Genomic DNA, 16,083 nt, shown 5'->3' on the forward strand with positions numbered 1-16,083 from the left:
AAATCGATTTTTTGGTCAAAACATAAAATAAGCTATAACTTTGTTAAAACGCGTTTAAATGGAAAAACAAGCTTATTTTGTGATCACCCATATTTTCCTTCAAAAAATCAATTTTTTGGTCAAAACATAAAATGAGCTATAACTTTGTTAAAACGCATTTAAAAGGAAAAACAAACTTATTTTGTGATCACCCATATTTTCCTTTGAAAATCTATTTTTTGGTCAAAACATAAAATGGGCTATAACTTCTTTAAAACGCGTTTAAATGGAAAAACAAGCTTATGTTGTGATCACCCATATTTTCCTTTAAAATTCGATTTTTTGGTCGAAACATAAAATGGGCTATAACCTTGTTAAAACGCATTTAAATTGAAAAACAAGCTTATTTTGTAATCACCCATATTTTCCTTTAAAAATTGATTTTTTGATCAAAACATAAAATGGGCTATAACTTCTTTAAAACGCATTTAAATGGAAAAACAAGCTTATTTTGTGATCACCCATATTTTCCTTTAAAAATCGATTTTTTGATCAAAACATAAAATGGGCTATAACTTCTTTAAAACGCGTTTAAATGGAAAAACAAGCTTATTTTGTGATCACCCATATTTTCCTTTAAAAATCGATTTTTTGGTCAAAACATAAAATAAGCTATAACTTTGTTAAAACGCATTTAAATGGAAAAACAAGCTTATTTTGTGATCACCCATATTTTCCTTTAAAAATTGATTTTTTGATCAAAACATAAAATGGGCTATAACTTCTTTAAAACGCGTTTAAATGAAAAAACAAGCTTATTTTGTAATCACCCATATTTTCCTTTAAAAATCGATTTTTTGGTCAAAACATAAAATGGGCTATAATTTTATTTAAACGCGTTTAAATGGAAAAACAATCTTATTTTATGATCACCCATATTTTTCTTTAAAAATCTATTTTTTGGTCGAAACATAAAATGGGCTATAACTTTGTTAAAACGCATTTAAACGGAAAAACAAGCTTATTTTGTGATCCCCCATATTTAACTTCAAAAATCGATTTTCCGGTCAAAACATAAAATGGGCTATAACTTCATTAAAATGAATTTAAATGAAAAAACAAGCTTATTTTGTGATCACCCATATTTTCCTTTATAAATCGATTTTTTGGTCGAAACATAAAATGGGCTATAACCTTGTTAAAACGCATTTAAATGGAAAAACAAGCTTATTTTGTAATCACCCTTATTTTCCGTCAAAAAATCGATTTTTTGATCAAAACATAAAATGGGCTATAACTTCTTTAAACGCGTTTAAATGGAAAAACAAGCTTATTTTGTGATCACCCATATTTTCCTTTAAAAATCGATTTTTTGGTCAAAACATAAAATGGGCTATAACTTTTTTAAAACGCGTTTAAATGAAAAAACAAGCTTAGTTTGTGATCACCCATATTTTCCTTTAAAAATTGATTTTTTTGTCAAAACATAAAATGGACTATAACTTCTTTAAAACGCGTTTAAATGGAAAAACAAGCTTATTTTGTGATCACCCATATTTTCCTTCAAAAATCGTTTTTGGTCAAAACATAAAATGGGCTATAACTTCTTTAAAACGCGTTTAAATGGAAAAACAAGCTTATGTTGTGATCACCCATATTTTCCTTTAAAAATCGATTTTTTGGTCGAAACATAAAATGGGCTATAACCTTGTTAAAACGCATTTAAATGGAAAAACAAGCTTATTTTGTAATCACCCATATTTTCCTTTAAAAATTGATTTTTTGATCAAAACATAAAATTGGCTATAACTTCTTTAAAACGCGTTTAAATGGAAAAACAAGCTTATTTTGTGATCACCCATATTTTCCTTTAAAAATTGATTTTTTGATCAAAACATAAAATGGGCTATAACTTCTTTAAAACGCGTTTAAATGGAAAAACAAGCTTATTTTGTGATCACCCATATTTTCCTTTTATAATTGATTTTTTGATCAAAACATAAAATGGGCTTTAAATGGAAAAACAAGCTTATTTTGTGATCACCCATATTTTCCTTTAATAATTGATTTTTTGATCAAAACATAAAACGCATTTAAATGGAAAAACAAGCTTATTTTGTGATCACCCATATTTTCCTTTAAAAATCGATTTTTTGGTCGAAACATAAAATGGGCTATAACTTCTATAAAACGCATTTAAATGGAAAAACAAACTTATTTTGTGATCACCCATATTTTCCTTTAAAAATCGATTTTTTGGTCGAAACATAAAATGGGCTATAACCTTGTTAAAACGCGTTTAAATAGAAAAACAAGCTTATTTTGTGATCACCCATATTTTCCTTTAAAATCGATTTTGTGGTTAAAAAATAAAAAAGCAAGCTTATTTTGTGATCACACATATTTCCGTTCAAAGATCGATTGTTTGGCCAATACATAAAATTGGCTATAACTTTGTTAAAATGCATTTAAATGGAAAAACAAGTTTATATTGTGATGACCCATATCACCCGTAGTCCAAACCATAAAATGGGCTATAACTTTGTTAGAACGCATTTTAATGGAAACACAAGCTTGTTTTGTAATCACCCATATTTATCTGTAAAAATCGATTTTTTTGGTCCAAACCGTAAAATGGGCTATATAACAATTTAAGAATTGTTGCAATTTTAATTAGATTAAGAATTGTTGCAATTTTAATTAGATATTTTAGAATATTTAAAAAAAATTCACGAGGACTATGTAAATTCATCAACCCTTTTTAATTTGGGTTCGCGAAATAGATATTTTAACATGTGTGTATGTATGTCTGTAAGTGACATGCAAATTTTATTTCTAAAAGTTTAAGGTATTCTTTATTTTTTTTTTCTCAGAGTGTATTTATATTTCTGTTTAAATCATCTGGCCATTGTTAAGTTTTTTATGCGAATTTTTTGAAATATATTAAAATGAAATGACATGTATGTACTGCTGGCACATATGCCTTGTTATTATGTTCACATTATACACTCAGTACGTATGTACCTACATAATTCAATTTACTACAAACAAGTGCTCGAGCTGCAACGCTTGCTTTGCAGTACCATAAAAAACATAAAAGGGTCTTTATATGCTTCAATGCATCATGATATGCAACATTCAAAATCCTAAAGACACTAACAATGGCAAACGCGTTTAAGTGAATGTGTGGGAAACTACTGCTACAAATGCAACCACTCTCACACTATTTAGTAGTCCAACAGCAACAACAAAATTGCCACAATAAGAGGCAATAGCACATATTCAGTTTAACAACTATGTATAATTGTATCCTTTTATGCTTATTAAATAAACTTAATATTGAAAACAACAAAAAATAAAAAATACAACAAAGCACGTTAACAAATGTAAAACTATCTTGATTTATTTATGTTTGGTAATCATCAAACCAAAATGACTGGACTAACATTTTTCTCTTTTTTTAAATATTTGAAATTTAAAATATTGTTAAATTTATGTATTGTTTAACAATCAGTTTCTATTAAGTTTAAAAGAAAATTAAAATATTTGAAATTTATTTCTTCTTTTAACTATCAAAACAATTTATTTTGGAAAACTAACGATTAATGAAAACTATGTATTGATAATTTTTATACTCTTCATTCATACAATATTTTTAACCAGAAACAGGAATTAATTGTTTTACACGACGTATACGTAATGTAACCCTAGTTTTTTAATTTTATTTACAACAAGTTGTTGAAATGTTGTTTAACGTATGTATGTGATCATGGTATTTAGTCTGTCATGCGTTTAGAGTTGGAATATGTTTTCGTGCGTTTCAATTCCATAAAACTTGACATTAAGTCAATAAACATGTGATCAGTTAAATTAAGACCAGTTTGATATGTTGTAAATCAGCTTAAAAATAAAGAAATTGTATGTAAACACTGAGTAGGAGAAGGTATTCTGCCAAAAAAAAAATAATTGAAATTATTGGCTCTAATTCGAAACAAAAGACTTAAGACGCAAACTTTGAATCTAAATTTTATTAAACGATATTAAACCGGCGCGAACCAAAACGATGTGTTTTAACGCATACACGACAGGTTTTCTTAGGACACAAACACGGTATTGAATTTTGATAATTAGATCTTTCCAAAGTTTCTTGAAATTAATTCAGGGACATCTTCCCACTAAACTAAATTTATTGAAAATAAAGAAAAATTATATTTTCTTTATGCTCATTATAACACATCAACACTTTGTTGCCATTTTAGGGGCTACCAATTAAAATGATAAAAATTGCGTAAATTCATGCAATCACATTTCTCTACAAAACCCCAAAAAGGTGTTAAACATCATTTTCATATTTTTAATTCAAACGAACATTGAACTTTTTTCTTGAGAAGAAAAACAAATAAATAAATTATAACCTAAAAAGACAAGCCTTCAACATACATATTTACCAAATTGTTCCAATTTTGGTTTATTTCGTGATAAACTTATACCGGTTTGGTCATAAAACATATATTATGGAGTTCCAATATTATTTAAAAGGTTTACATTAAATGGGTGTGTTGCCTTGTATTCACACCAAATACTTACTTAGTACATATCTGTAAGTAAGTGTATCAATGTGTATTTGTGACTGTATGTTTAGAAAATCTAAACAACATAATTAATTTATAATTATTTAATGTCTCTGTAAAATTGTCTTAGACATTTGTCGCCTAAATGAATTTCCACTTTAATGTAAGTGGATTTTATATTTTTGACATATATTTTTACTTTTCCACTTTTCAAATGCTGCCTGTTGTTGTTTGGCGTTTATTTTTTTGATTTTTTTCTATTCACTAATTTACTTCCTAGCCGCCATGGCAGTTTAAGATGTGGTTTGTTACTTCTACATACTGACTGAGGAGTTATTGCAACGCGGCTTTTGTTGTGGTGGCTGCTGCTTTTTTTTAATTTCTCTGCTAGAGTTTTGTGGGTTCGCTTATGTGAGTTTGTTTGTGTGATTATTTAAGTAAAATACTTGTTTATTTGCCTGATTAATTAACGTTAACATATGGTGAATGTGAATGAGATATCATGCCACATAATATTATTTTAGTTTTAATTTTATTCGTATCTATGCATTTGTATGTGTTAGTGTTAGTGTATGTGTGTTTGTTGCTATTAAACTATCCACTGCTTATTTATATTTTTTCTAAATAAAAAAATCAAAATATCACAACTACTTCCTTGGTATTAGCAAACAATGGCAAACAAATATCTTGTTATGAATATTTTAAATATTTTATTAATAAAAAGAGACATACACACATTTTATGTGATTAATGAAAGTATAACTAATTAATTGGTTTGATATAAAAAAAATTTTATAAAAAATAATAGATAAATTAGATTTAAGTAACATTTCCTTTAGTGGAGACAATCTAAAAATATAAACGTTAGAGTGGCGCCAAAATGTTGCCACCGAAATTGAAAATTTAGTTTATTTTATGACGCTGTTCTGATAGTTATTTTGCAATACTACTAAAATATAAACATTTTAGTAAATTTTAGAAAATTAGTTTAAAGAAATTTTAAGGCTTTAAAAAATATGTATTATATATACATATATTTTTTTTAAATTTATAATAACATAAATATGTTTAGAACAATAATAGTTTTCCTATAAAAGTATTTCTCTCTCTAATTGTAATTTTAAATTAAAAAAATAAATACAAAATTAATATGGCAAATGGAAGCCATATTTAATATATTAAAAGTAAAAGGTGTCCACATTCTTAACAACTTAGATATTTCCGAAATTATTTTTTTTTAATCTTATGAAATAAAACGTAAGACTTAGAAAACAAACTTTATGATTATTGTAAACATTAGATTTGATTTTAGGTTTTTGTTTGTATGTACATATATACAAAATCTGGTTAATTTGATCAGCTTCAAGTTTTTTCAATTTCCGAAAAAAGTTTTTTTAAGCGTTAATACTACCTGCAATGCGTGAAAGTATGTCTAGCAATTTTTTTGTCAATTAAATTAACATTTTTACCAGTTTCCGAATGGAGTTTTTTATGTTAATCAATATTATAAAATATAGTTTACTTCAATAAAATTGTCACTCTGTTATTTATTTGAACGAAACTAGCAAGAAAAAATAATGAAATTTTTTTTAAATAAATAAAGAAAACTGTATGTGGTATCAATAAATCTATATTTTCCCCATAAACCGGATATTATGAAATTATCCAGTTATATTTTTTTCTTATATTTTGTTTGTTGGATCAATTTTATGTTTCTTTCACAAATTCAATTGCATGTTGGATGTGTGTGCTAAATTTTATTATGCCAGTTTTCATTCAGCTGTTTCAGTTTTTTTCTTCACTATTCCAATAAAGAAATTGCTGTTAACCAGATCTTTTTAGCAGTTTTTCTTATAATTTTATTTTCTTCAATGAAACTTCAATAAAAAAATTAAAACCAGCTTCACATGTGATTCAAAAATTTGAAGAGGAAAATATTTATTTTTCGGCTGAAAATTATTATGTAATTGTGAAATGAAAAAGAAGCAAACAAAATATTTTGTGAAATTTTTAAAGGTTTCGGTCAAGGCTATAAAAATTTTTGATTTGAAATTTTTAATAAAAAAAAAATAATATTAGATAAATTATTTGCGTTGTTATAAAGGGTGGTTCATTTGTATTAGTGCTGCATAAATGTCATTTAATGAGGTTATTGATTTAAAGTGATAATAAAGTTCATTATCATAATGTCTACATCAAAGTTGGCTATGATGTAGCTTCCACCTACGCCCAGCTATTAAATACAATGTTTTTTGAATTTTTATAAACGATATTATCCAAAACTTTTGGGAAATTAGCCAAAATATGTATTTAGTATGAGGTAACCATATAAATCACCATCAATATATCTTAACATCTATACACATACATACATACATATATCTATATGAATGTGCAGATGTATATATTATAAATATTTGTGCAACAAAGGAAACTTAATTTTGTTTTCTATTTAAAATTTTAACCATGTCTAACCATGTTTTTTAGTTTAAAGCCATGCAGTAGTTGAGTTTTTAAGAAAGTTTTTTTTTTCAATTTATTTTTGTTTATTTTATACATTTCATCACAATTAATAGAAATTAATTATAACACTATTTAAAAATTCATTTAACATTTGTATGCTTCAGTGTTTTATATATATTTTTTAAACTTATACATATAAATGTTTATTGTTTATTACTCATTGTAAGTGTGTTAATCAGTGAATAAATATCTCTATATTTTGTATAAGCATTTTCTTTGAAATTTTGTAAAATAAATATAAAAAACACTTAAATTTGTAATTTATTTAATTTGATGTTTAAAAAAGCGTTAAATTGAAAATCGAATCAACAAAACAAAAACAAAAACGATTGCAAAGTAAACTTCAGCAGAATGTACGAAATAGTTGCATTAAAAAGTAAATTATGAAAAATTACTAAATTACATCATTATTAGGTATTTGATGTACGCATTATAAACGCTTTATAATGTACTTACATGGAAATGCCTTAGTAACCAAACTTATTAACTCCATAAAAAATTTTAGTTATAAAAATTGTATATCAATGTTTGATAAGCGAATCCAAAACACCAGATGAAGAAACTTAACCGAGAGGCTAAGAATTTTTAATGCAAAAAATCATGCAATTTTTTATTAAATACTACTCCCAACAAGAATAAAATGCCTTTAAATTTTAACAATATTTGCATTGATAAAATAACTTCTAATGCATATGAAAAACTCTACAAAATAAAATAATAACCAACAAAAAATTGTATTAGTAGTTGTTTTATTCGGAGAACCAAAAACATGAAAGAAGTTCCAATAATGTAAAAGCTTCATTGAAAAGTGGGTACATTGTTTTTTTAATATTTAAAATTAAAAATAATGAATTTTTTGTCGTTTTAATCCTTTATGTTTTTATATGCGAAGGCATTAATTGAAAAAGAGATTATATAAATGTTTTCCAAATTTTATTAAAATTCTCGATGCACTAAATTCAACCCTAATTTCCAAGCAACATAATTCAAGAAAAATACTATTTTAATTATTCAAACATAAAATATTTGCACAAAAATTGTATAAAAAATTATAGAAAATTGCATCAAACATTAAACGTTAAAAACTATTACAAATAACCACAGCAACACCTACAATTTCTTTCACTTTTGGTTTTTTTTTTTTTTTTTTTTCTTCATTGAAATTTATATAGGCTATAAACCAAAAACAAAATATTAACAAAAACTAAAAATAACATGAAATACTATATTTTTTTTCATTTTGCTAGACAACTAATATTTTGAAAGCAACAATAACCAATAAATATACTTACGTTCAGAGGTAATAACTATGTTTGCAAGTATATAACCAAATATACATACAAACATACATGCATATTTACAATGTATATAAAGAAAGACTTTTAAAAATACTTACATACATACTTGATTTGAGGTACAAGTACTTGTGCACTTTACTTTGTAAAGAAAATTGTTTTGGAAATTTTAAACACTAAAAAAATTATTTAAGATTAGAGATTAATCGAAAATAGTTTCGATCAATGAATAGTTTTAACTATTGAGTAAATTCTAGTTTCAATAGTTTATAAAATTAAAATGTACTCTTGGATGACAAAAAAGTAAAAGGTACCAGATGAAGAACAAATCATACCACAGAATGCACTCTAATTGATTTTCATTCCATCAGAATATACATAAATATAATCGGAAAAAAAATTACAAAAAATTCAAAAAGTGTTATGTTTGTAGATTCAATATTATAGAAAATTCAAAAATATACATTCTTCTAGGTTCTTTCTATGTTTAATATTATAGATAATTCAAAAAGTACATTTTGATGATCAATAAAGTACCAAAAATCTTAATTTTATGTTTCTAGCTTCAATATTAGAGGAAAAGCAATAACTAAAAATCTCTTTATTTAGGACTCCAGCAGCTTAATTTCATGTTTCTAGATAATAACAACACACATCAGATATCTAGAGTCTTAAAAAAATTTGATTCATAAACATACAGGTAATCAGACTGACATAACGAGCTGACTCGGTAAGTAAGTAACATAAAGTACATACATATATTTTGAAAAAAATTCTAGGTTTCGACTTTTTCAAATTTGTTTGGCCAATGCTCTCAAATGCTGTTTTTTTCTCGTTCGTGGAAAAAAAACAAATAATATTCATGCACAAATGTAGATGAGACTTAGATTACTTGAAAAAAAATTTAAAAAGCACTTAAACCTTTTTATCTACCTTGTAAACATACGATCAATATTTTTTTAGCGTAACTATAATTTTTTATGTATAACTTTCAACATGTGGATGTAAAAAATAAATATGGTTAGATTTGCATAATAAAACAAAAGAATTTTGATGTGAAATATTAGTTTCTTTTAAGGCAAATAGAAAAGTTTTGGTAAATTTATGAATTTTGCTAGCATATGTATACTAATATAAACACAAAAACAAAATGTTGTGAAAACAATTTTATTATATGTATATAAAAATTAATATAGTTTTTACATATTAAAGTTAAAAACACGCAAGCATTAAAAGGCAATATTATTATTTGATTTTTTTATTGTTATTATTTTTCCTTTTTTCTTTTAGTTCAAAACTTTTTTTAATAAATATTTTCGGTTTATGTAGAGTATACATATGGATGTATGCAGGTATGTTGTAAAATAAAGAAATCAAAATAAAACATATTTAAATAATAAAGAAAATATTAAAACACAATATGCAAAACTTAGATACTCAAAGATAGAAAGATTACTGGCAAGAAAATAAAAAAAAACAGGTGAATTATTTCAAATATCTTCCGGGTGATTTAAGGTGACTTAGTGTTAGATATTCAAATTTTTGAAATTGTTACAGTTTACAATGTACAATAGTTTAGACAAAATTTAGAGCAAATAAATTAAGATAAAAACTGTATCTAGGATTAAATTGTTATAATTTTAAGTTTTTGTTTTATTTTAACGTTTATTTATAATGAGAATAAAATTATTTGAGTTACATGTTTAAAGTAGGACAGTGGATTAAGTTGATGTATTATTATATTGTATAGTAGTTATAATAAAGCTGTAAGAGTGTTTTTTTATAATCAGGGAGTTAAAATTAATCATATCTGTTATTTATGGCATACATTTTATGTAGTTTAAAATCGAATTGCATGCTGGTACATTAATAACAATAAAATAATGCACAACCATATAGATAATTAAGGCCGGCCTGATTATTTTTTATTCTGCTTCAGTAATATATGCACAAAAATATGTATGAAATCAGTCGTGGATCCAGGGGGAAAGGGAAATTCCACCACCCCCAAAACGAAAATTTTTGATACAAAATATAAAAATGAGGAAATAGCAAATAAGTAAAAATCAATCATTATATTAAATTAAAAAAGTACCAATTCGTCCCTCTTATATTATTTCTCATTTACTTAGGGCTTTGCATAATTTCATCTTTCTAGGTTAATTATTATTTAAAATTCAAAAAGTACCTTTTGAAGAAGGAAAAAGTACCAAAAATAAGTCTCTCAATTACTCCTGAGCCTACATACTTAGTTTCATGTTGTTAGGTTCAATATTCTCAAATTCAAAATGTATCATATATAATAAATAAGGTCGGTAAATTATATGACAAACTCCTTTGGATAATTTTTGCTAGGACCAATAGGTGAAAAGTTACACTCATTTCAATAAAATCCTGTGTGACCAAATTGCCCAATCTATTTTTTAAATTATATCACTTGATATAAAATTGCCCATATACTTATATCATGAAACTTAAAAGCAAAATTCATCAAAAATTTAGTATGATTTTAATCATTTAAATTCTTTTATATTTTACTAAAAATATAATATTTAAGTAAAAATTAATATTTTGTTACACTGTGATTTATTTTATATTAATGTTTATTTCTAAATTGTAAAACTAATACTAAATCTTTTTCGTATTATTTTGATTTATTTTTATATTTTTTCAACATATCAATTTAATGCTAAGACTTTATGTTAATTTATTACTAAATTTACCACTTAATGGTTTCACACAAACTTGCATATTAATTCTAAAAAAAACTTAAATTTTACTCCATATATTGATATACTTTGTTTTAGTTTTTCTTTAAAGCCATCTAACTATTAACCGTTTATAACACCATTTAATGACAAAATAGTTTAAGGCTTTAAATGTTCAATTATTTATTTCTTTTATTGGAATAAATCGTTATGTCAATTGTAGTATTCAAATATTATTTGTAAATAGTTATTTTTTTCATTTTATTTTCATATTAAACACTTTAATTATTTATTGCACAGTTTCCAAATACTCTTGGCGTGTTTTCTTAATGACTTTATCATACCAGTCAGTGTTTTTATCAAAGGAAATCGATTTGGCCTGTGGAGATCTTGTTAAATTCTCCTCATTAGATGCACTAGACTTAATGGCTTTGGCGGGTAGAGATTTTTCAGCATTATTTTCTTGCGATTTGACATATTTTTCGTCAGCTGGGGAGTCATTATCGTTTAGGTTTAATGATTTTTCTGCATTGTTTAATTTTTGTTGATCGTATTTGTTATCCCTGTCACTCTCGTTTGTTTTCTTAAGCACTGGTATGGGTTTAGCACTTAAGCCTTCATTAAGTTTAATATTGATATCCTCTTGTGGCAATTGAAATGGTACAATAGGAAATTCTGGTGGAATAAATTGATGAATGGTTTCAAAACCCAATGAATTATCCTTTTTATTTTTATCTCCCAGCAAAGGAGCTTCGCCATTGATCACTTCCAATACAGCTGGGTTAACCAATTCCTTTTCTAATTCGGGGGGATTTAAATCAATTCCATGTTTCTCTTTTATGGGTTCTACTGGTAATAAAATTGAAGTTAAATTTAACTTTTCCTTATCATCATAAATAACTGTAGGTTGTAGAGACTCTAAGGGCTTTTCCATCAAAATATTTGGTCTCTTAGTAGGCCAATTTTCTTGCCATTTTGGCTCATCACCAGGTTCGAAATTTTGGGATTGACTTAAATAACCCAATTCACTATCAGCCATAAAATGTGTTACCATAACACTGCCATCTGGACGTACGTAACCGTATGATCCCTCGATGGTGCCATTAGCATAACGACGTTCATCACGAAACTGTATGTTGCCAGAGACTTTATCATTTACTTCAAAGCCAAAAGCATATGTATTCGGACCTGTTTTAAAAATAATAATAAAAATCAAATTGTAAAGCGTAAATTAAAGCTTTTGTAGGGTTTATTTAAAAAAAAGAAAAACTTACCAAATATATTGTGGCGGTAATAAGTGGTTGTGGGATTTTTACTCTCATCAACATGATCTTTGTTTAAAGTTGGCAACGATTTGCTGCATGTCTGCTGTATTTGTTGGATTACTATGAGGCACTGGAATATAAAAGAATAGCATAGTTTAAGGAGATTTATATTCAAAACTTTGAAATGTTAAAAGTTTAAATTATTAAAAATCTTACTTTAATGCATACTTTTGTAGTTAAATACAAGTACATCGAATCGAATAATAAGAGCTTATTTTAACTTTTGAAACGTAACTAAAAGTACGTATTTAAACCATTTCGATAATTTAAATAATTTAATTTTGTATCTATTTAACTAGATTAGGCTCTCAAATTCACCATTGATACCAAAGGTTACAAAATTCAGTGTCTGTATAAAGGGTTGAAATTTCCTATGGGTAATTTGTCTGGTATTAAAAATACGCAATATCGGTCCACGTTTTTGCATAGCTTTTTTAAAAATAACTTTAACAGTCATAACTGTTGTAAAAATGCGAGCATAGCGATGAAATTCGACATAAATAAGTTTAATTCTCTCTACACATTCTTAAAAATACAAGTCTAGTGCTGAAATTCTGCATAAGTATGAGACCCCAAATCTCCATACCGAATTTTATGAATATCGGTCTATAATTGATCCAACCCCCATATAAGGTTCCCATTAGAAAATTACTTTCACGTACATTGATGATGAAATGATATTTAAGCCGTATTCAAATATCAACCTAATGTTGATATATATGGCGTACGGTTTGATGGTGGATATATATAAAACTTGACATAGCCGTATATAGCACTCTTACTTGTTTTTTTTAACCAATTCCTTAAGAAAAATCCTATAAAACAATAAAATAAATTGTTTCTACATACAGTGGGGCAAAATCCATTTTTTAATAAATTTGGCATTTCTAAACCCAATGAATTATCCCTTTTATTTTAATTTCCCAATGAATTATCCCTTTTATTTTAATTTCCCAGCTAAGGAGATTCGACATTGATCACTTCCAATACAGCATAATTAACCAATTCCTTCTCTAAAATTTAACATAAACGTAGCCAATGAGCATTAAAATTTTAAAAATAGTCCCCATTTCGAACAAGATTTTAGCAGTTAGCTTAAAACCAAATCAATCAAACAATTCAATTCAATCACTTATTATTTCTGCATGGAAATGAATAGGTAAATTTTTCCTTATAATGCCTTTAGTATATGTATATTAAAAAAATGTTGATTATTTATATTATAGGGAGGGGCTTGTATCTCTCCAAACGTTAAAAAATAAACATACATATAAACCTGATTTCACGCAAAATTTTTGGAAATTCAAAATTTAATCATAATAAGGATAAAGCCGGCTTTTTGTAAAAGACTCTCAAAGAATGAAAACATTAACAATTATTGTGACACTATATATAGTATGTATACACAGTAATATTAATAAATATTTTAATATTTGACATAGATATTTTAAATATCTAAGTAGAGTTTTTTTCTAGTAATAATAAACTTAAGTTCATTGCTCTTTGTCTTTAATAAAGCTTTATACTTTTAAAAATGTTGCCACAAAAAAGTTTAGAATTTCACTTTCATATATATATAATATTTTATTTATTTAATCTGCAACTATGACATCACATTAATGTTCTTTTTATAACAAAAATATCTTTTAATCTTTCATTGTTTTTTTTTTCTTTTTTGTCAACTTACAATAATAACTACACACGCTTTATTCAACATTGTATGAATATTAATTTTTGTTTAATAATTATTTTTAATTTTTTGTTATTTCTTTTTACATTAAAAATTATTTGGCTTTAATTGTTAATTATTCTTTGTTTTTCCGACTTAGGTTTAGTTTAATGAGTTATACACTCTTTTACTTATCAAATTGTACTGAATGACAGTGAAGATATTATGATAGAATTTTGTGCTTTATTCTATTATTCATTTCCTCTTTTTGCTGATTGTACTTTTTTTTAAAAAAAGGCGTCAATTGACTATAATTTGTTGTAATTGTTTGTGCAAAAATGTATAAAAAAAACTTCAAAAGTCTATCGGTAGTTATCAATTATGACTTCAATATAAATTAATGGTCATGGTAAATATGGTTTTAGCAAATAGTTTTTACAACAATACGTGAGAATGCTTTAAAAAATTAATTAAAAAATCATTTAAAACAATAACACAGCTAGTCATGTTCGTGGCTTAAGTCTTTTGTTTTGCTGAAACGCATGTCAGTGAGGAATCTAAACAAATTAATAATAAATACACTTTTAAAATTTTATTTAATTTTTTTATTTTATTTTTTATCTTTTTTATTTACATAAACATTACGTTTTGTTGCAAATGATTTGTGAAAATTAATCGTAAAACATATACACACATAAGTATAATACAATAATTATAAAAATATAAAGTATAAGAACAAAAAAAAAAATAGTACAAGATTTATACACATAGAGAGAAAGAGCAAACTATTATTTATTATATATAACAAATCACTCTTAAAGATTTCTTATTAACAATTTATTTACAATAAGAGAATTTCTTGTAAACACTTAGATATTGAAATAAAAAAAGGAGAGATAGAGAGAGAAAGAGAGTATACACAGAAGTTGAGAGAAATTCTAATAGAATTAGAATCATAATATTTACAATTAGAATATATAGACTGAGATGAGTTTTTTAAATTGAATTAGAGCTAATATTACATGAGATTTGAGAATTTCTAGATATAAAATATAAATGCACTTGAAACTAGTTTTAAAAAGTAAGTTTATTTACACCAGAGAAGAGCAAACATTAGGTGACAGCCAAAGAAAGAGAGTGAGCGTTGAGAGCAAGTGAAAATTAGGATATAAATCTCAGAAATTGAAATAATATTAATGCACAGTGACCGGCTCTATTGAAGTTAAATCTCTTTGCTGCTTACTTTGAAAGGATTCATATATAAGTTATACACCAACAATGACAATTCAATTATCACACATTTCCAAAAGAGTATTTTTTATAATTTCAAAAAACATTGAGAAAGAAATGTTGTTTTTAAGAGTAATAAAATGGTTTATGCTAACAAAATGGCACTTTGAACTTAACCAGCATAAATATTATGCAAAAAACCAAAAATGTTTTATAATCTTTCTTTTAAACAATAAGACCATCTCTAAAGCTTTTTAAAGCCAGAAAGAAGAGTTAGATTTTGATTGAGCAAAGGAGTGTCTTTGTGGCTGCAAAGAGCAATAAAGTTCACTAGATAGTAAGAGATATATAAATAAATATTTACAAAAGTGAAATATAATTAAAGTTAAGAATAGTTAGACTATGAGTATTTAGAATATAAAATTAATAGACGGTGGTTTTCTTCAATGCTCTACACAGTTTTTAAAACATCTTCACTTTTTTACATCACTTCTTTCTGAAATGTGTTTTTGTTCAACGGAAAAAGCTCTAATTACTCTTAATAACAACTCTTACATAATGTTTTTATTTCAAAAGGAAATATAAAGAGAACCAGTAAGAGTTTAAAGGAAATGTTAATAAAATTTTTGTGATTTTTTGTTTAAGAATTGAAAAATTAACTTAATGAAATTATTATAAAACAAAAATATAAAATAAAATCGTTTGTTTCCTTTAATACAAAAAAAGAGAAAAAGAAAAAACACTTTAAATGCATTAATTGTAATTAAAAGTTAAAGTTAATCT

At 25.5% G+C, this 16,083-nt stretch overlaps 2 protein-coding genes across 2 annotated transcripts in view; one reads left to right on the plus strand and one right to left on the minus strand.

Annotated features, from left to right (window-relative positions):
* The window catches only part of LOC124419910 (probable inactive serine/threonine-protein kinase scy1), a 47,953-nt gene that overhangs the window by 8,418 nt on the left and 23,452 nt on the right, over nt 1-16,083 (plus strand). The window lies entirely within an intron of this gene.
* On the minus strand, nt 9,658-16,040 carry LOC111687972. The gene is made up of 3 exons (XM_023450465.2): nt 14,089-16,040; nt 12,351-12,471; nt 9,658-12,264 (listed from the first exon to the last, which is right to left on the minus strand). The coding sequence occupies exons 1-3, from the start codon at nt 14,116-14,118 to the stop codon at nt 11,366-11,368; spliced, it is 1,050 nt and encodes a 349-aa protein (XP_023306233.2). The 5' UTR covers nt 14,119-16,040; the 3' UTR covers nt 9,658-11,365.

The sequence above is a fragment of the Lucilia cuprina genome, chromosome 5 (assembly GCF_022045245.1).
Source record: "Lucilia cuprina isolate Lc7/37 chromosome 5, ASM2204524v1, whole genome shotgun sequence".
NCBI classification, from domain to species: Eukaryota; Metazoa; Arthropoda; class Insecta; order Diptera; family Calliphoridae; genus Lucilia; species Lucilia cuprina.

Bases quoted from the DNA above. Each gene is read 5' to 3' on its own strand.
- LOC111687972 (XM_023450465.2), bottom strand. From the start codon at position 14,118: ATGTTGAATAAAGCGTGTGTAGTTATTATT. The intron at 12,472-14,088 runs GTAAGTTGACAA...TTTATATTCCAG, and splicing joins AAGCGTGTGTAGTTATTATT to TGCCTCATAGTAATCCAACA. The intron at 12,265-12,350 runs GTAAGTTTTTCT...TTTTTAAAACAG, and splicing joins TTACCGCCACAATATATTTG to GTCCGAATACATATGCTTTT.